Raw genomic sequence first — 20,473 nt, forward strand, 5'->3', positions numbered from 1 at the left:
GGGCTCCGCGAAGGGAAGGGCGGGGGGAGGGAAATGGCGGCGCCGCCTCCGAGCGAGCGAGGGGTTGGTTTAATCGCAGAATGCCCTCAATACGTGCAAACTATACCGTCCGAACACACTCATAATCACAGAATATCCTGAGCTGGAAGGGATGCAAAAGCATCATCCCGTCCGACTCGTGGCCGTGCACATGACGCCCCCAAAATCCCACCCCGTGCCTCAGAGCGTTGTCCGAGCGCTCCTTGAGCTCTGGCAGACTCGGGGCCGTGGCCGCTTCCCCGAGGAGAGGACACAGCTGTACACACGCACGGAAAGAAGCTTTAAAAGCCAGGAAACTACAAAAATTAATAGTATGGTACTCACTGGTACCAAAGCATCGCCCCCCTTGCTTTTGAGCGACCTTAAAACACTCGTTACACCACAAATGGCCAGGCCAGAAGTGTAAATCTCTTATGTGCATTATTTACTACCCTCTGCAGGCCACTTATTTTAAATCGCGGGTGAGTTTTATGAATATCAACTTTCATTCTGATGAATATCAACTTTTATTGTAGCGGTTGTAGCTTCCGCTATTGTAGCTTCCATTCATTGCAACAGGATTTGAAAAAAATCTCCACAGTGGCTTCTACTGTCCGAGCACATACACTGTGTCATTCTTCTTACAGTGCCAGGCAGCCTAAAAATGAATTTTAATGGCTTTTGGTGCATCACAGGCTTGGTCACGCCTTTGAAATTCCTCGTGTTTATGTTCCTGATGAGGGAGAAAAGTCTGTCAGATTCTATTCAGTTGTTAATTTTTAGTATTATGGTATTTTTTTCCTGTGAATATCTGAGTACCGACCAAGAGCGGGGCCCCACATGACAAAGAACAATTCCAGTTTGGAGGGTTCACCTCCACCAAGTGGGGACAAACCAGGACAGAAGTAACGGGACAGGGATCTCCAGGCATTCTGTTGAGGTCCAATTATTTTTAAATTTTTAAGTGGATATTCTCATTGGTCCTCAAGGGGATACGAGCCTCCAACACGAGATAATTATCTTTGGATAAATCTGGGAAAGGAGACAGACAAAGACACCTGGACACAACAAACATTTGATTAAATACAGCCTCTCATAACCCTTTTGAATTGATGTGATTTGAACAGACAACGAAGAGCAGTCAGAAGTGACTGTTCCCAGGGGGGAAGGGCAGCAAAGAGGTGACAAAACAGCCCCCAGGAGCCATTGCCAGGACCTGCTTCCCCTCTCTATTTTTCTCGCTTATTCCTTCTCTTCCCCGAGGTTTCCTGCACATTGCAGTACAACCCAGGTGATTTAGAGACAGACATTACTCTCAGCAGTGCATTAATGAGACATTCAGACGCTTCACCTTCATTCAGAAAGATGCTGCTGTTTGTAGTTCTTTAATTTCCCTTCAGATGTTCAGTTCGGACAGATTCCAAACTGTCTCACTGTCTGTGTGCTGAGACACCCTTTGACACCACGACTGACAGATTTATTGTCCCTCTCCCTTTGGTTTTGGCCCTGGCTGAGGGGGCTGTGTCAGATTTAGGTCAGGCTCCTGCAGCTGTATCAGTTGATCTCATGAAAGGTTTTGTTTTAACCCTTATTCCCGTAGTAGAGCTTAACTGCTACTGCTCCTAACTTTGTTGTAAGCTCTCTGTAAGTTGTGTGCTCTGCCATGAGTCACTGTATAAATAGCAATCCTCACCCTTCAGGCCTTGTTTTACCTCAGTGACTCTCAAATACTGAATTCCCCTTGTCGACGTTCACATGTCAGCCCAGCCAAGAGGAATCTGCAGTTTTGCCATGACATTGCTTTGCTTTCGCCTGCAGTAAGATCCAAAGGAAATATTCCTGCTCAGAGCAGCCTTTGGAAATCTTGACATTTAATCTGAATACTCTGCAGGCAGAACAGATCCTGGGAGAGGATTTAGGTTAGTAAGAGAAGCAGATGAGACATCCTTCAGAGATGGAGTATGACAAAAATAACAGGTTCTTATGAAGGGATATAAACTCTCTAGCTCGGGGTCATAAAAAACCTCAAGGTTTTGGGACCTAGAAAAGTCTTGCTAGGGAAAACTCTTCCTCTCATACACACTGAGAGCATGTTTCATTCTTCCAAAACAGTGCTCACCACCTTTTCCTCCCCGTTACAAAGTGCACATCACATATTTGATTTTAATTCCATCCCAAATTCATTTTCCTCCAAATCTGGATATCAGTTTTGGATAAATGATGTTCTAAGACACTCATGAGGTCAGGGTCTCACTATCTCAGACTACTTCAGGTTAACACCTGCAACACCAGGACTTAAGACCAGTACTGAGTAGTCCCCACAGATTTATCCATCTCTTCCTTTTGTTCTGAACTTACTGTTTACTTACAACAGTTAAATTCTTCTTGTAACTCCCTGAAAGAGCGAGATAAACTGCTCATGGAGAATTTGTATCAGCTTCCAGAGCTGTCAGGTTGTGTCTATATTTAAGAAGAAAATCATTATAGATTTGAACATTGCTACTGCAAATAGGCACTGGCCTTGTCTTATTCCTTTACCTTCAAAGGATTTGTCTTTCAGATCTGCCAAGGCATGGAATTATTCCGAGCAAATCTCGGTTTACATAATATTTATAGAATACTTTTAAACTGAGATAATCTCATCCTCCTCTCCCAGATGTGTTCGGATTAAGACAGGGAAGTTTGTCTCTTCTCTGCAGCACGTGTGAGTCACTCTTTGGAGTGTGGGATGTATTTGTATTTACACTGCCATGGAAACTCTGTTTGTTCCCTGTACAGTAAAGCCCAGTACAGTGAAAGGGCCATTGATACCAGCAGAGACAGTGACTGCATATTCCCCACCAAAAATTGACTCCAAGCACCCTCCACATTCATTTTCCCTTTGGAAAAAAATAAAAAAAAGCTGGATGGCAAGTTATCAACAAGTAGCAAGTCTTTGGAGCAGCAGAATCCTCTTTGTTGCTTTAGTAACTTGGCCCAGTCTTGGATTTTTCCCAGCAACTCTGGTGCATGGAGTTGTCATAAATAATAATGATGATGGGGTCTTACATCCATCTCAGGCTCATTTCAGTGCCCTCCTGTGGAATGGGTTTGGTTCCTTGTCAGAAGGATCAAGGAGAATTCCATAAATTTCAGGTGCAATCCGAATTACACGGGGGGGTCACCACAGGCACACGCAGGGATGCAGCTGCAGATAAAAGAAAGCAGAAACCAGGGATCAGGGCAGAGCAGCTATTTCTGTGAGAAAGGCCAATATTTCACTCCTGTTGTTTTCCCCCAGATAAATAAACATCATCCCACTTTAATCTTGGATACCAAGATTTTTTTCAGCTCCCATGAACAGGATGTAGGTCACGAAAACGCAGCGAGCCGAGATCAAATCCAACAGTTCTTTACCACAAACCAGCACAAGGAGTTCCCCTGGTACTCACTCCTGGCACTCCAGTGCAAGCAGAGGAATGTCAGGAGCTGGAATTTCGCTGGAGCAGAGTTAAAAGTTTTTATTTTGGGGACAGGGCACAGCGAGGCAGGGACATGTCAGGAACTTTAAGGCCACAAATACAGAGACCACATGCACTAAATCAGGCTTAATGGAAGAAACGCTCACATTTTCAGGGGTATTTTATCTCTTTATGCACAAACATAAAACCAGAATTGAAGTTCTGACATTATATCCTTACCTATCTTGCCTGGATGTTTATGCCCCAGCGGGTTTAAACAAAGATGGATGCAATTCAGGTCAGGCTGCAGCTGAAGTGGGAAGGAATTTTCTGAAAGGTTTGTCGTCAGCGCGCAAGAAAGTCGAAACGAGAGGAAAAATTCAGGGATAATCACGCCTGTTAGTTCAGCAAAGAACAGTCACGTGGGAGCCTGGAGAAACCAGATCAATGAACTGAAAGACAACAAATGAGATGAGCCCTCAGCTGTGAAGGGATGGATGTTCCCTCACTCGGGAAGGAACGAGGCAGTTCGCAGAAGTGGAATACTCCACTCTGAAGGAGTCGTCTTAATTTTTGCCCAAGGATCCCAGTTTTTCATTTTATCCCGAAATAAACCACGCAGCTTTCTCCTCCAGGGCTGTTTTATTCTCAGCTCTGTATTTTCTTGGAGATCTGATTTTCCACTGCACTGCACCATCTGCTCATGGTTTGCACCACGACAGAGCGGAAGGAGAGCAGGGCCTGGCATGAGGTGTCGGTGCTGCTTTGAACCAGTTGTCTACACGCAAGAGAAAAATGTTGCTTAGTAAGGAAATCCTACTGAGAAAATATCTCAGATTTTTCTCTCCTCTTGCAAGTTCCCAGGAGTTTGGAGGCACATGAATATTCTGGTCTTTCCTTTCTTCTGTGCTCATGAACTCCTTTATCAGTCTCCCGGGACAGGAGCAGCCCCGGAGGCTGGAAAATGGATCAAAAAGATGTCCTTAACAGAAGCCAAAGAGCCTAAAAGCTCTTCCTGTTCATCTGCCAGCAGGTCACGGAGTTTGGTGTCTTGCAAGCGGCACGGGAGGTTTTTTGGAACACATGCCATGTCCACCTGCAGCTGGCCTCCTGAACGCTTGATGTGCTGGAAAATACAATATTGATTAACTTAGATCTGATGCTTCCAATAACCACGTGCGTTGTTTGTATCTCTTCTGTGCTGGAATAGTCAAAGTGCTGTGAAAAGGATCAGTTAAAACAAATCCAGGGATGATAGGGTTTAAAAAAATACATGGTGGTGTAAAGAAAACCTTGCAGGGAGCATCCTGTGCTTGGGATAATCCCTGCTCTGATTCCATGGAGTTTTTCAAGGTGCCAGAGCCATAGAGCTCATCAGCAGTCTGGTAACTCCAGGAGAAGAGAATCATGGAATCACAGAATGAATCCCAGAATCATTTGGCTTGGAAGGGACCTTAAAGCTCATCTCCTTCCACCCCCTGCCATGGGCAGGGACACCTTCCACTATCCCAGGTTGCTCCAAGCCTTGTCCAGCCTGGCCTAGAACATATCCAGGAATGGATTGTCACTGACATTGAAGTCTTTTCTCTACCAAATATAAAACAATACCTAAAAATACCATTGCCCAAAGCTGGCTGGGATAAATAAAGCCCATGGTCCGTTTTGGGCTCAGACCAGCTGAACCTGGTCTGTGCTGATAAACATCAAGAGAAAATGCAGTTTTGTTTCAGCTTTGCTGCTGTGCCACAGGGAAGAAATCGTGTCTAAATGTTTCTTGATAGAACTGAGATAATAAAAGAAACCATAAAAACATAGTTCCAGTAGAAAATAAAGGTCCCAAGCAACACAGAAACCTGGATGCTGAGACTGGGGCTCTTCTTGCACACGGATCCTTGTCTGGGACACTGGGAGAGACAAGGGAAGGTGGAGTGCTGGAGGCAGGAATTTCAGCTCCTGTTCTCCACATGGTGCCATCTCTCTGATTTTTTACCCCTGCCTGCCTGTTCAACCTGCCATATGCTTGGGTAGGCTGGGGACATCCACACCCCACCCTGGCCCGTGGGGAACAACCAGCTGGCCAACAAATCCTGCCAGATCTCAAGGAAAAAAATCATAGCTGGGCTAGTTGGCTTAGGCTTTTAAAAAGACTCAAAACTGGCAAGTATCCTGATTGCATCATGACATACCTCGTTGGAAGTGATTGACTTTTCAATAAGGTCATTTTTTTAATACATTAATGTGTTTACTGCCCAACGTTCTGCAGAGCCTCAAAGACAGATGCTGTTTTCATGCTTAAGAGATGGGAAATGGGAACCCTGAAACGAGTAAACAGGCAAGAAATTTTGGCCCATAATGAAAGAAATGCTGGAAAGATCAATAAATGTTAACTCTGGAGTGTTTCCCAAACATACGTGAAAGGGCAGATCACAGATTTCTTATTTAAATTGGATGTTGACACAAAGGTCAGCTTTCAAAAACACCGAGGTTGATTTCTACAAACAAACAAGGAAACGAACAAAATCCTATTACCATCTATAAAAAAAAAGGTTTTCTTTCAAAAAATAAAGACCTGGAAAGCAAAAGTTTTAGCCAGTCTTTGATAAATTTATGGGGAAAAGCAAGTAATTATGTTTTTAATCCCAAAGTTCAAAACACAAAGTAGTATTCTTCTTCCTGTCAGGTTCTTTAGCACTGCAGAGATTCAGATAAACCTTGTTAAATTATTGCAGGGGACTCAGCATTTATCAGCGAAACACCACGTTTGGCATATAAACTGAGAATAATACTTATATATTTGTGAGAAACCCCGAAAAATTCAAATCCTTTCAAATACAATGCAGTTGTAATGATGATCCACGAGCGTTTGTGCCTTTTCCTGGCTCGCCTGTCCATCTGTTTGATGTCCTGTGGTGACAAGCAGCATCAGAGGTAAAAAAAAAAATCCTGCTCTTAGAGGAGCAGCGACAACATCCCTCACATCCAGTTTTCCATCCGAAAACATCGCTTCGAAAACACGGGGGGGAGGAAAAACCGTTCTGAAAATAAACCCCCACGTTGAAGGATTTTCAACACCTGTTTTCTCGCAGCTCCGCGGACCCGCGCTGTCCCTGCCTGACAAAGGGCACCGGGATAACGGGCACGGGCATGTGCGAGGTGCCGCTGTCACCTCCCCACGGGACCTGTCACATCCCCCGGCCCCGCGGGGAGGACAGAACGGGGACACCACGGCTGGGATGGCTTTGCAATTTCTCGCGATTAAAGCCATGTAGGTTAATCCGCGCTTTTGGTCGGGGTGGTCCTTCCCCGCGCGGAACCCTCACACACACACACGTAACACACCAAACTAAACCCACCCAAACTTTGGGACGCGCGGGGAGAAGGGAGCGGGGAGCTGGGCTGGGTCTGCAGGAGCCTCTCGCCGCTTCTCCCTCCCCTTTGCCGGGGGGCTGCGGGCTCTGGAGCCGGGCGGGGGGGGGGGGGAATGATGCGGCTCCCCCCGCACACGCGGCCGCTCCGGCAGCACCCGCGGCCCCGCGCTCTGCCACCGCCCCCCGGGGCCGCCCCCCGCACGGCCCCTGCCCCGCCCGCGCCCCGGCCGAGCCCAGCCGGGCCATGGAGCAGCACCTGCGGCGCCTGCGGCAGGAGCTGGTAAGGGAAGGGAGGGAAAAGGGACGGAGAGGAAAGGAAAGCGGGCGGTGGGTGCCCGCGGGTCGTCCTGCGGGGAGAGAGGGGTCGGCACTTGGTGGGCAGCGGCACCGGGGGGGCGGCGGGGGTCCTATGGCTGTGAGCGGGGAGACAGGTTCTGCTGAGGGGTCCTGCTGTTCCTGTGGCTGTGAGCGGGGAGACAGGTCCTGCTCAGGGGTCCTGCTGTTCCTGTGGCTGTGAGCGGGGAGGCAGGTCCTGCTCGAGGTTTGGGGGTCCTGCTGCTCCTATGGCTGTGAGTGGGCAGGCTGGTTCTGCTTGGGGGTCCTGCTGTTCCTATGGCTGTGAGCGGGAAGACAGGTCCTGCTCAGGGTTTGGGGGTCCTGCTGTTCCTATGGCTGTGAGCGGGGAGGCAGGTCCTGCTCAGGGTTTGGGGGTCCTGCTGTTCCTATGGCTGTGAGCGGGGAGCCAGGTCCTGCTCGGGGTTTGGGGGTCCTGCTGTTCCTATGGCTGTGAGCGGGGAGGCAGGTCCTGCTCGGGGGTCCTGCTGCTGGTCCCGGTCAGGGGTGGGGGGTCCTGCTGCTCCCCTGTGAGCGGGGAGGCAGGTCCTGGTCATGGGTCGGGGGTCCAGATGTTGGTCCGGGCCGGGGGTTGGGGGTCCCGGTTCTGGTCCCGGCCGGAGAACGGGGGTCCCGCCGCTCCCATTGCTGTGAATGGAGAGGCAGGTCCCGGCCGGGGGTTGGGGGTCCCGGTTTGGGTCCCGAGTTGGGGGTCCCGACCGGGGGTTGGGGGTCCCGGTGCTCCCATTGCTTTGAGCCGGGAGGCAGTTCCCGGGCAGCGCCGGCTGCTCGGGGCTCCGTCCATCCGTCCGTCCGTCCGTCTGTCGGAGAGAAACCGCGCCCGGGGGCTTTAGGGACAAGCCGCCAGCACAGGTCAGAAATCAGAGAAACACCCACCGAGATCTCCGCTGAGAATAAGTTTATAGGGATAAAAAGGCCGTAAAGGGAGAGAGCGCTCTGCGCTCCCGATACTCTCTGAAAATACTTCTTTAATAGGGAAGCCTTTGTCAGGAATCAGCGCTGTTTTCGCCCTCCTCCCGCTCCTGTTCAGGAGGTAACCCCGCTCCCCCGACTTGCTGGGGCTTGTCCACAAGCCCGGAGGGATTGTTGGTGCACTGGGGCTCGCTGGGGGTGGGTTGGTAGGAAGAGCTGATACTTCCCGAAATAGGGCTCCCGGCGGGTCTGGCTCGGAGTCGTGCGCTCTCCTGATAAATAGATAATGAGAACAAAAGGGGAAGACAAGGCAGAGCAAAAAGCGGGTGGGTGAAGTTTCTGAATGCACAAAAGCTCCCGGTTTGGGCTGGAAAGGATGTCGCATTGGGCTGGTTGTTGTGCTCCCTGGAGTTGTGTGCAGTGCTGCTGTCACCCCTGGGTTGCAGGGAGCATTCCCTGTGTGACAACACCATTCGAGGCCATACAGAGCCAGGCGAAGTTCCAGCTGTGCCCAGGGCAGGACCGGGGCTGGAGAGCCCTGTGTTTCTCCAGATCTTGTGAAACATGGGCTGGGGCAGTGGCCTTTTACTCTGAATAAATGTGGCAGCAGTGACATTTAACCTGCTGGCGTTCCCAGTGTTTCCCCAGCAAACACAGGAGCTGGAAGACAAACTAAAACAAAGGAAAATGAGAGTCACTGGTGTGCTGTGAGCTGGGTGTGATGAATGAAATGCAAACTGCAGACCAGGATGTGTACAGGGCACTCTGGGAGGCCTTTAAAATCTGAGTTGGCAGGTGAGATGGGTAAAAGCAGTAACTTCCAAAAGAGCATCCTAAGAATCATAAATCAATGTTTTGTCTTCTAAACAAGTGAGTTCTGTTATGTGATCTTTTTTTTTTTTAGAAAAGCCTAAACTTTGCACCTTTATATGAGTCTAAAACATGCCTGTTTTGTAGTGCATAACTTTGGAAAAGTCAGTATATTCAAAGGGAAGGCAAATATCTCACACTTAATGTGAAAACAAAAAAAAATACTTAAAATGAGAAAATTCTGGGTTTGCTCACACCCTTGCTATAATGCAGTAATAGACTTTTTTTCAATTCTAAAAATGCAACAATTTTTATTACATTAGTAAACCAAGACTTAGCCTGGCATAAATTTAGGTGAATGATTGGCTTTAAAAACTGGGAAGGGACAGTTGTCACCTTGGCTGAAAGCAGCCTGGACCTTCATTCATTTGGTTTTCACTGGTCCCATTCTTTCTCCCTCCACTGCCCAGTTTTTGTTATTCAGACTGAAAAACTTCCTTTAACACAAGTTCTCAGGGTGTCAGAGTGCAGTTGTGAGCAGGGGTGTGCTCACAATTCCAGCTCACCCCTGGAATCACTTCCCTCCCCTTCCCCTGCAACTTGAGGGAGCTGCAGGTTGCATTTAATGAAGGTTGGAGCAGCTGTATTAATTAAAACCACCATAAATGGTATCCTGAGCAATAACAGCTTTTAAAACTCAATACTGTCATGATAGCCTGGAATTAAAATAGATTAATGTTTCTTTAAAGAGCAGCACGAGGGACAGCTGGGCCCATCTGCCCTGATGGGGAGTGGGAACTGAGCTCCTGATCCTGCTGCTTTGCCACTTTCTTCATTGCTGGGCAGGTCATGCCTCACACACTAAATGCACCATAACCAGGAGTCACAGGGCAGGAATGGTGGGAATGACTGGACCAGATGGAGACAATGAGCCACCTCGTGTGGAGTCAATGGGAATCCAGCTCCAGGGCATCCCTGTGGATTTAGGAACACAGTGGTTTGTGTTGTGTCTCAGCAGCAGCTCTGTCGGGCAGGGAAGTTCAGCAGAAATTCCCACTTTGAGGAAGCAGGTTTCAGTGTCCCATGGCAAACGAGGCCATCCTGTTCCCAGGATCAGTTTGTCCCAGTGCAAACAGCCTCTGCTTTGGTCAGCCAAGACTTTGGGCTGGTTTTGAGGAGGGGATTTTCTCAAAAAAGCAGAGGATGTTGGCACAGCTCCCAGTTCCCAAGGAAAGGTTATCTTCCAGTGCAACTCAATCCCCCACCAGTGTGAGATTTGAGGATTCCAGCTCTGGTTTTGCTTTCTCTTGTTTTGTTTATTAAAAACGTATTTAAATAACGAGGTGCTCGGTCTGGGCTGCTGCTGTGCCCCCACATCTCACCTGAGCACTGGGACCACACCGTGCTGTGCCAGAGAAGTCCCAGATGAGCCTGGTCCAGGTGTGCTTACCCTGCTCTTCCTGTGGGAAAGCTCTGCCAGGGCTCCCAGGGATGGATCTGACCCATTTCAGTCAATGAGAGAGAGAGATCTGCTATTCCAGCCTCGAGTTTTCCATTGTAAGCTGATAGTTTCTGGCATGTGTGGTGTCCCTTTGATTGGAATTCATTCAGAAGCTTCCACATGCAAATGCTTCAGAGCCAGGAGAGCCTCAGCTGACACAGCCATTCATCCCAGCCCGTGGTGGGATCCTCATCCCAGGCTGACACCAGCCCGTGGAGCTGTTTTTGACAAGCTCTGCCAGCTCTCTGCACCTCATCCCTGTGTGCAGAAAATCCATCAGACCTTGTTCTCCCCCGGGAAGCCCCTGGAGATTTATGGACACAGTGTGGCTCGTGAGAATAAGCAGCGCTGGTTTGTAGGTCTGGTGGTGGAATAAGCTGTGCTTCTCCACTCCTGGCATCTGCCCTTCCTGTGGCAGTCATGAAATGTGCCACAGAGCCTGTGAATCTTCCATTCATGCCATTAATCCCGATGCTTTTGGACTCTGGAAGCACCATCCTGAGGCACAGCAGAATCGTGTCTGCTCTGCGAGTCGCACGCCGTTATCTCAGCTGAAAGATCAGATTTAACAAGAATTGTCCTGCTGAGGGCTTAGCAGAGAGGAATTTCATTTCCCTGCCTCACTCTGCATTACCTCCCTGCACTCTCTGACATGGGGATTGCTTGCATTTCTGGGGAGCAACATCAGCACACACACCGTGGGATGAGGGTTTGGGACTCATCTGCAGCAAGAATAAATCCCCTTTTTTCAGTGGGGACTGGTGAGTCCTTGGGGCAGATTTGTCTGTGGCTGTAACAGGCAAGGGGTCACAGTCACATGAGCTGTGGTTATAACTTTACTTTGTGTGTTTTTCTAGAGGAATCCAGCATATTTCTGAGTTTTCCGTTGCTTTTTTTCTAGGAGGAGAAGTATTAAAGCAGCTATTTAAAACAACCAGTCTGACTTCAACTTCTGAGTGTTCTCCCTGCACATTTGTCATAAATGCATCGAATTACTGAGTTTGATAGAGTCTGACTCCTTCCTTACATTAATTTATGTCCTGGTAGACAATGTTTCTTGCTATGAATATCCTGCAGGAATAGAACATTTGGTCCGAGAGAGAAATACAGCCAATTATTTTTACTCTTTCTCTCACACTGGGCCCTATTCCGGTAACTGTGTCACACTCCAAGAGGATCTGCTGTGTTTTCATTACTGCTCCTTCTGAAGCTGCAGCTCCTGTGGTTTGCAGATGTGTGAGGCACAAATAACAGACCTCAGGGTCCCAACTCCAGCAGGTGGGAACAGGCAGCTCCATTTGTGTCTCTGCTGATAAAATGGCCCCTTTAAAGGTGACTTTATCCACCACTGCTGGAGGCTCTGTCAGAAACTTGGGTGGTTATGGCAGGATCTCGTTCCTTGGTGTTCCTTGGGGGAAGGTGCAAGGGAGTGACTTGACAGCAGATGTCCTGTCACACAGAACTGGGGAGAAAAAGCAGTCACAGGCTTTGTCTGCTTGGTTATTTCCAGAGAAGACTCCTGAAGGTGATGATGGATTTTTTTAGACTCCCAGCTTCGTGTGTTCAGGAATTTAAAGACCAGATCTCCGGGGAAGCAGCCCTGGGGTGAAAACCAGCACTTTTAACCATCATCTTCAATGGTCAGTCCATCCATCGAGGTTTTGATCTCTGTTATCTGTGAGTAAAAGTCTGAAGGAGTCTCTTGGAGCTCTTTTTGGTCCATTTATTTCCTGCTTGTGGAGAATTGATTTTTCTAATTTGCCTTTAAACGTGGCAAGTGTTATTGGGAAGCTCAGAACAATATCATCCCAGTGGGAAGGAAGGCCACTGAGTGAGGAAGGTGGTTAATGGAGTGCTGTGAACCAGGTCTTTCATGGGTAACATCTGTTTTGGATCTATTTAACTTCTTGTGGGGGGTGTGTTTGGTACAGTTTCAGCATCCTTCCTCTTTCAGATATTGTGAGCTCACAGTTCACATCCTCATTTACACCTACAATACTCTGGAAGGACAAGAGGTAAAAAAGAGACTTTTGAAATTATTGTGGCAAAGTGCAAGGACTAAAAGAACACCAAGGGAAGGAAAAGAAAGGTGGGACATGGAGCTGGAGAGAAGCTCTGTGGGAGCTGTGCAGAAGGGGTTATGCCCAGCCACAACTGCAGGCTTGTTGAAGATTAATCCACTTAGTGACCCAGAGGAAAACACAGAAACAATATGGTCAGCTCAGCAGTTCTAAAATAATTTTGGTCTCTATTATGTCACCCCCTTTAAATACCAATTGTTTGTCACTGGCTTTGCTGCCCATCAGAACTATTATTAAGAACTATTTGCCATTTGCTCTTTCCTGTCCTCTTAGCAATAACTTCCTCTCTTTGCAGCTCTTTTCCCCAAGAGCTGGACATCTGTCTTCCTCCTCGTGGTGACAAACACCACTCAGGGCTCTTCTTCCCAGCTCTCTGTGCTCAGCTGAAGGCTGAGGGGTGTTTTGGGGATTTTCCTTTCTTCCCATCAGCATCACAGAGCTGCTGATGTGTGGATGGGCTGGGAATACAGACAGCTGTGGCTCAAGGGGATTGATGGGAACTGGACTCTGAGAGCTCAGCGAAGGTACGTGGTAATAAAAAAAACATCAGTTCCCAAAGTGGGTTAAAAAAGTTATTTATTTACCTGGGAAGTGGGAAGTGACAAGGAAAAATCTCCCTTATTTGCAGGTCTTGGGTATTTGCTGTGTTAATCAGTGGTGGGAGATCACTGACTTACAAACTGGGTAAACCCATTCTGGTTGGACTTGTGGCAGTAGGTGTTTTGAGGACATAATTGAAAAGGTGGCTTACAAAGCAATTGGTGCCTTGGCTGCTCAGAATGGAACATTTCCAGGGCAAAAAACCTCCATATTTGAACTCTGACAGCTTTTTGTTTGCCCCCCTCCTTGTGTTGAATATTCCTTGATGATCATTGGCGAGTGGAATTTTGAATTTTGCACTTCAGTTTTCAGTGCTTGGGGTGTCTGTAGTTTAAAAGAGCTTTGCTTTGGGAGAAGCATTTAGCCAGAGCTGCCTTTGCAGGAGGATAGATCCAGGTTTTCTGCTGGAGAAAGGAACCTTTTCCCATCACACACCAAATGCCAGGCACTGAAATGGAACACGCACGTCACCCTCAGCCCTGTGTGTACTTGTCTTGCTCTAAAAGACAGGAGTTGGCTTGTGCAGAATTAGACATAAAATTCTTCTTGCCAGCTTTTAGGGATTGCAAAAGTTTCAGGAATAATGAGATCCAGTCTGAGGCATCTGATTTTTAACTGGTTTGTAGAGATAGATTTGGATATCTGCAAGTTATCATAGTTCTAACAGGGCTTTTCTTGGAAGCAGAGGTGCCAAACCACCACTTATTTTGAAGCACAAAGTGTCTCAAATTAGACACCAGGAATCCTTTGAAATGCTGATGAGTTTGTGCACCTTGAGGAGAGACCAGGAGGGACAAGAAGGGAGGATGCTGATGAGCAGGATCTGTGCTGGACCCAAAATTTGGCCGGGAATGCTGCTGCCCCTGCACTCTGCAGCCCAACTGATCCAAGCACAAGTTTGGGATTTGCAGCTCACAAAGAGGCACAAGCCAGAACATCTCCTGATGCCCGTGGTGGGCAGCTTACATAATGGCACTTGCATAACCCCAGCAAGTTCTGTCAGGGGTTCTCTCCATGCCAAATTAAGGCTCTCTGGGGTTTCGTGTCACATTCACGCTCCGTTTGGAATTGTGCTCCAGTTCATCACAAATTCCAGTTCCTCCTACGTGAAGTGTGTGACCAAGAGCCAGTGAGGCTACAAGGCTTGTCCCTTCAGCCTGGACCTCCCATCTCCTTCATCAGTGCATCTGATTTCCAGCCCACTGTGCTGAATTATTTGCAGAATCCTGTTTTCCTCTTGCAGCCCAGATAGTTCAGTTCTGACCCTGTGCCAGGGTGATGGTCCCTGCTCTCTGGGACATTATTCCTTTGCTGGAGAGCTTCAGGGAAGCCAGTCTGGTCTTGGTTCTCAGTTCTCACTGAGATCTTCTTGGCAAAGAGGAGAGGGTGGCAGTTAGACACTGGGGAAGAAGGGTTTATTTCCCTCCAGAATTTTCTTTGCAAGGTGAATACTCTTAATTACCCCAGGATAATTACAGGTGGATGGAATCCAAGCCCTGCAGGCTGTTTGGTCATCACCAGGCAGTGACTTCACTTTGGGCTGGGTTTCCCTCACTCTCCAGGTCTGTAAAAGAACTGAACAGATACCAGATAAAGCAGAGGGGGATTGGTTTGCTTCGTTTTTTTATCTTGCACAACCCAAAATTTCATCAAGCAGAGTTAAAAGCCTCGGGGTGTTTAAAAACTCTCACTGGTGGTGGGATTCATGTTGCCAGAGGGACCCCGAGGCTGGAGGGCAGGATTCATCCCACCCAAAGCAGGTCACTGAAACAGGACAAATGAGTCACATCCTGAAAACCCCCCTTTCCTCCCTCCCCTGCTCTGAGGGGGCAGCTCAACCTGGGCATCAGGGGGGGAAGTGTCCAAATCTCAGTCACTTCCAGGAAAGGCTTTTCACGGCTGAAAACATCTCCAGTCCTTTTCCAGCTGCTCTCAGGCTCCCCAGGCTGGTGCTGGCACCAGGTTTGGCAGATCCACCTCCTTTGTTCAGGAAGAAAAGTGCTGGATTCTGAGCTTTTCAGGTCTTTTCTTGTCGGGGATGGGGGCGTGGGGGTGACTGGATCTGCCTGCGAGGAGCGACCACAGCGACCGTCGCTCCTCGGAACGCTGCCTATGAAATTTTAATGCTTCCTAAAGCCTGGCTGAGGAATTGTGAGGATCCCACCCATCACGGGGGGAGTTAATTGAATCAATGAGGTGAACAAGAGCCGCCCAGCAGATGCCAGGGGGTTTGATCAGCCCAGTCATTACGGCAGGACCCTCGTCACTCCCCACGGAGCGATTACAGCCCTGCACCAGCCAGGGGATTTGGTGGGAAGTGGCCAATGAGGGGCCAAGCCGGCTCCAAATCCAGCTTTTTGCAAAGCCCCAGATAAAACAGGCTTCCATTAATAAGGCAAGAAAGGTTAGGACGAGCAGCATTGCAGCCAATCTGGAGAGGTAAGGTGATAGTTTTGTCGGAGGCTGGTAGAGCATATGGCCCCAGCTTGGTGTGGGGAGCCAGGGTGCAGTTAGGCTGGAAGTGGGACATTATTTGCATGTCTGCAGAAGTAGTTTATTTGCTGATCTTAAAAAAATGAGAGAGCTGGAGGCACTCAGTGTAAGCAGGAAGCTAAACACAGATTTTCTGTGTTTTCGTAGCTTGTGTGCTCGTTCTGGCTGATAAATAAGTTTCTTGAGAGCAAAGCTCTGAAAAATCATTGTAACCTGTTTGGTTTTAGGTTCTGGGGTTTGAAATGGAGATTTGTGGTCAGGAACTGCTGAGCAGTTACAGAGCTGGCTTGTTACAGGGGTTCTGATGGCTTCTCTTTCTCTCTGCTCACATCCACGTACAGAGATGGAAATGGAGCAAGTGATTGAACTAAGTTAGTTAAAATGAAGGAGATGTAGAAACTAAAGTGTGAGAATGTAAAGCTGAGCGTAAGAATTAAAAAACCTGGGCTTTTCCCACCCCTGATCTTGAGATCTGTTGCTGCACAAAGATGGTGCTGAGCCGTTTAAACTGTTTGTGGCAGCGTAGGCTGGAGCTTTCCTAGACAGTGGTAATCTCTTGTGCAAACCACCTTCCATCGGTGTGACATGGCCTCACCTCCAGCCCTGCTGTGCCCTGCTGTTCCTCCTTCTCCTGCCCATTCCCCACTCCCCCCTCCCTGCTGGAAAACAACAAAAAAAAACCATAAGTGGCAGCTGTTGGAAAGTAGAGCCCATTTGTTTTATGGTGCCACTTTGGGAATATGATCCAGATCCTACATGAGAGAGAGAAAGCAGCAGAGCGAAAGAGAAGAAGGGGGAGTTGAGAAGCTCTGGAGAATAACTTGCTTATTTTAAGTCTGGTGTAGAAAGTTCAATCTTTTGTGGTGAGGTTCATGGATAAAGCAGAACTGCTGCTAAAGGTCCTAGCCAGGGAATCAAAGAACTCCTAGTTGATTGTAAGTAATTTTAGAGTTTGTTGGTTGTTTTGTATGAAATTTCCAGTGCAGTGAAATGTCTTTGATTGTCCTCTAGCGAGAGGTGGCTGCAGGGAGGGTGTTCAGATCTGAAGATGTGTTGTGTGGGGTTTATTTTTAGTTTACTTTAGCACTTCAGGTAAAGGAACAAGGTTTTCCATGGAAGGCCCCTCTGTTCGTTATTCTGGCTCCTGGTTTCAGTTGGTGCCAGGGCACGAAAAGCACAAAAGCAGAAGAATATGCTAAAACTGGCAGCAGCCAAAAGCCATTCATAGTTCTACACCTTGGGTTTCTGCCAAGCCATTAATGGGAACTCAGACTATTTATTTTTGTTGTCAGGTCAAACAACCCACTTCTGTCAGCTCCTCTGATTCCTAGAGGGAAACTCCTAGAAAAATCTAAGGAAAATCCAGTGGAATGGATGTAGTACAGGGCAGTGCATGGAAAATGCAGGCAGTAGGAAGAGGTGGTGTTTCAGAAAGCTGCTCCAAATGTTCTTGCTCTCTCCTGGCTCCTGGGGACGCTGATCCAACGTGTGCTTCCTTCCCTCCACAGCTCTCCATGAAGGAGGTCGGGGACGGGCTGCACGAGCAGATGAACTGCATGATGGGGGCCCTGCAGGAGCTGAAGCTGCTCCAGGTCCAGACGGCTCTGGAGCAGTTGGACATCTCCGGGAGCTGCAGCCCCGGCTGTGGGGGGGAGCAGCACCGGTGCTGCCGGAGCCGGGGAGACATTCCCAGGGCCTGGCAGGGGGAGGCGTCAGTGGAGGGGCACAGCCCCACGTCCTTCCCGCATCCAGCGGGGCTGTCCCATCCCACCGCGCTCCTGGAGAGCGACCACCTCGGAGACACCCCCTCCTCCTCCAGCAGCCTCTGTGGGGAGGGTGTTTATGCCCCAACAGGACCTTCCTGTGTGTCCAGCAGAGCCGAGCACGTCCGCCCCAGGACTCTGGAGTGCAGCATCCAGGGCACGGCCGGGGGGTGGCCGGAATGCCGGGAGTGCCCGGGCTGTGACGACGGCCACGACTGGACGTCCTCCCTGATGTCCCAGAGCAGGAACCGGCAGCCGCTGGTGCTGGGGGACAACATCTTTGCAGACTTGGTTGGGAACTGGTTGGACCTGCCAGAGCTGGAGAAGAAGGGGGAGAAGAGCGAGGCGTCCCTGTCCGTGAGCAGGTCCCAGGAGCTCTGCAGGAAGTTCTCCCTCACGGCCAACATCTTCAAGAAGTTCCTGAGGAGCGTCCGGCCGGACCGGGACAGGCTGCTCAAGGAGAAGCCTTGCTGGCTTCCTCCCGAAGACAAACAGCCCGAGATCTCCAAGAGATCCAAAAAGATGAACAAACTCAAGGGGACATTTTACTTCCCGCTCCACGGGAGCCACCACGGCAAAGCAGAGAGGTGCCCGAAGGCAGAAAGCCACAGTGAGCGCCCCAAAACGGGCACCAAGAAAGTCCATGAGTCCAGAGACTACACCCAGTCTGGGTTTGACATCAACACAGCTGTTTGGGTCTGAGTTTGTCCGTGTTCTCTGCTCTGCCCAGCATTTGTCCCACACCAGAGAGGAGCTGGGGGGCCACACTTGTCTTTTCAGGAGACCCCTGACCTCTCCACGTGGACTGAGATGAGTCCTCTGCAAAACATGCTGAGGGTTTCACTCGCTGATAGAATTTGCTGGACAAGTGCATCTTCAGGGACAGCCTGAGCAGCAGCTGACACAGAGTTTTGGGGACTGGTGTTTGCAAAAATAATCCGAATCTTTAGCAGCTTTAGGGTGAGTGGTGCCATGGATGACCAGCTCCTGGGCCTAGGCTGGTGACAGCCACTCCAGGCCCATTCCATCATCTCCAGCTAAATGGCTGCAGCACAAAATCCACTGTGTGCATGTGTGTGAGTGTGTGTGTGTATGAGTGTGCAAATATATATATAGTTTTTTAAAACAAAGAAAAATCTATTCCTGCTTGTGTGCACTTGAAACTGGGTTATAAACCAGGCAGCCCAAGCCTTGTACCCGAAGCACTTGTTATTTAAATGGAAAGGAATACGTTTGAATTTATAAGACTTGAACAGTTGCTGAATAGGAGGTGAAACCCCAACTTGGGGGAGTTTTCCACTTAAACCAGTGTGCTCCCAGCACCTCTCCTTCCTCTGCCAGTTAAACCAGCAGGGCACAAGGCTCCCTGCAGGGGGATTTGTGACCCTGGGGGTGTTGGTGAGGTTTGCCCCTCTCCCCTCCCCTTGTCCCCACAGGTTGCACCAGATACAACATTGCAAGAGTTAATTGTTGAGTTTTCACAGGCAAAGTTAAAAGAACTTCGTTTATTGTTGTGTTTCCTGTTGCTGTTGTTGTACAAACCTTGTCTTGACAGAACCAAGTTCTTCAGTGTCCGACTCTCCAAGAGTTTCCAATAAAGTGGAATCAGTTTTGTCTCCAGTGTGGGACACCCTGGGTCCTGCTTCTCTCCTTTTGGGGTTTTCCCCATGGTGGAACCACACATGGATCATTTGGGGGGGTTGGCACTGGGAGCCTGTGGTTCGTGTCAGGCTGTTCCCAGCTGGGATCGGGGAGTTTGGGGAGCAGCCAGGAGAGTTTCCATTCAAGGAGAGGTTGTAAATCACAGCAGGGAGAAGGGCTGCAGGCAGAGAGGTCCCTGCCAGGGTGCCAGTGCTGCTCCAGGGGCACATCCCACTGCAGCCCAGGCCCAGCCCTGAGAGCCTTCAGGTGACACTTCAACATCCACCTTCCTCCCCCAGCACCACGAGGGGAAAAACTTTGGGGGAGAAACTGCTGCCAAGGAAAGAGCCTCAGAGCCACACAGCCCCTGATTTGTGGAGTGGCACAGGGCCTTGGGGGTCCTGCCACAGCCTCCTGTCCCTCCCAGTCTCCAGGAATTCAACCTGAGGTGAATCCCTGGCAGCTCCCAGAGCCACAGGAGTGTGCAGACAGCAAGAGCCTGTGGCTTGCACTGCAGCCCCCCCTCCTCATCACCCAAGAGCCTCACCAGATGCTTCATGTGTGCCCCAGTGTTATGTTCCAAAAACCTGTTCCACTCACTCCAAGTTTAGGAAGGCCTTATGTGCGAGCTGTGGTGTTATTCTTCTTTTTTTTTTTTTAAACGTGCAATTCTATTCCTGTTGTGACTTCCCCAGGCAGAGAGAGGCCAGTGGAGCAAGAGGCATGGAGAGAGAATTTTTTTCACCCTTGCAAATTAAATATAGGCACAAGGCAGGCCCTGTTTGTGCCCATACAAGGAGAGGAGCAGGGCAGCATCCGAAGGCTGTGCTCAGCACTTTTTCAGGAACCTGAGTTGCAAGCAAGCTTTTGTTTTTCCTCCTCACAGGCTCTGGGGCTGGTTGTTTCCCCTCTTTCCTAATTTCTCTGAATGCTGAAGGGCTGTTTCTAAAGCATTTTGTTTTCCTCCTCTTTTATCAGCAGTTCATCCTGTTTGGTACAAACACGCCCTCCCTGCCCCTTTTCCAGAGGGTCAGCAAAGAGGAGAAGGAGTTTTCTGGAGAGAGCAAGAGCTTTTTTCCTGTACCAGCCTCAGTCCTGGGAAGTGTGGCATCACCCCTGGGCTTCCCTTCAGCCCAGGCACAACCTGGGGGGACCCAGTCCTGGGCACCCCCATCCCCAGGAGCACGTTCCTGACTGGCACCAAAGGCTGAGCCCCATGGAGAGAGTGTGAATGGGGAGATGCTCAGGGAAACATCTCCACCAGGGGCTTTTTTAGCCTGTCCCTGGCATTGCCCTCAGCTGTGGTGGGCACCAGGGGAGGGCCAGGCTGAGCAGGGTGGGGCAGGGGCAGGACCACAAGGACACTTGGGGCAAGAGGAGGTGCTGGGTACAATTCTGCAGGTGGCTCCCTCTGCAAGGCCTTGTGTTACCCAGGAGACAGGACGTGTTTGTGCAGCACACAGGGACATCTGGAGCTTAAAATGCACATTGG

The 20,473-nt window shown here is 49.4% G+C and overlaps 1 protein-coding gene across 4 annotated transcripts; it reads left to right on the forward strand.

Annotated features, from left to right (window-relative positions):
• The first annotated feature begins 90 nt into the window (after positions 1–90).
• On the forward strand, positions 91–18,955 carry INKA2 (inka box actin regulator 2). Of its 4 annotated transcripts, none has more exons than XM_027659835.1 (2): positions 91–500; positions 17,086–18,955. In XM_027659835.1, exons 1-2 carry the CDS (start codon positions 453–455, stop codon positions 18,040–18,042), a joined length of 1,005 nt encoding a protein of 334 aa, XP_027515636.1. In that variant the 5' UTR covers positions 91–452; the 3' UTR covers positions 18,043–18,955. The 4 variants fall into 4 exon arrangements, with proteins under 4 accessions (XP_027515636.1, XP_027515637.1, XP_027515639.1 ...); XM_027659836.1 differs by lacking the exon at positions 91–500 and adding an exon at positions 7,033–7,106; XM_027659838.1 differs by lacking the exon at positions 91–500 and adding an exon at positions 8,061–8,213.
• The last annotated feature ends 1,518 nt before the right edge of the window (positions 18,956–20,473 follow it).

The sequence above is a fragment of the Corapipo altera genome, unplaced genomic scaffold (genome assembly GCF_003945725.1).
Source record: "Corapipo altera isolate COAL_440 unplaced genomic scaffold, ASM394572v1 77b, whole genome shotgun sequence".
NCBI classification, from domain to species: Eukaryota; Metazoa; Chordata; class Aves; order Passeriformes; family Pipridae; genus Corapipo; species Corapipo altera.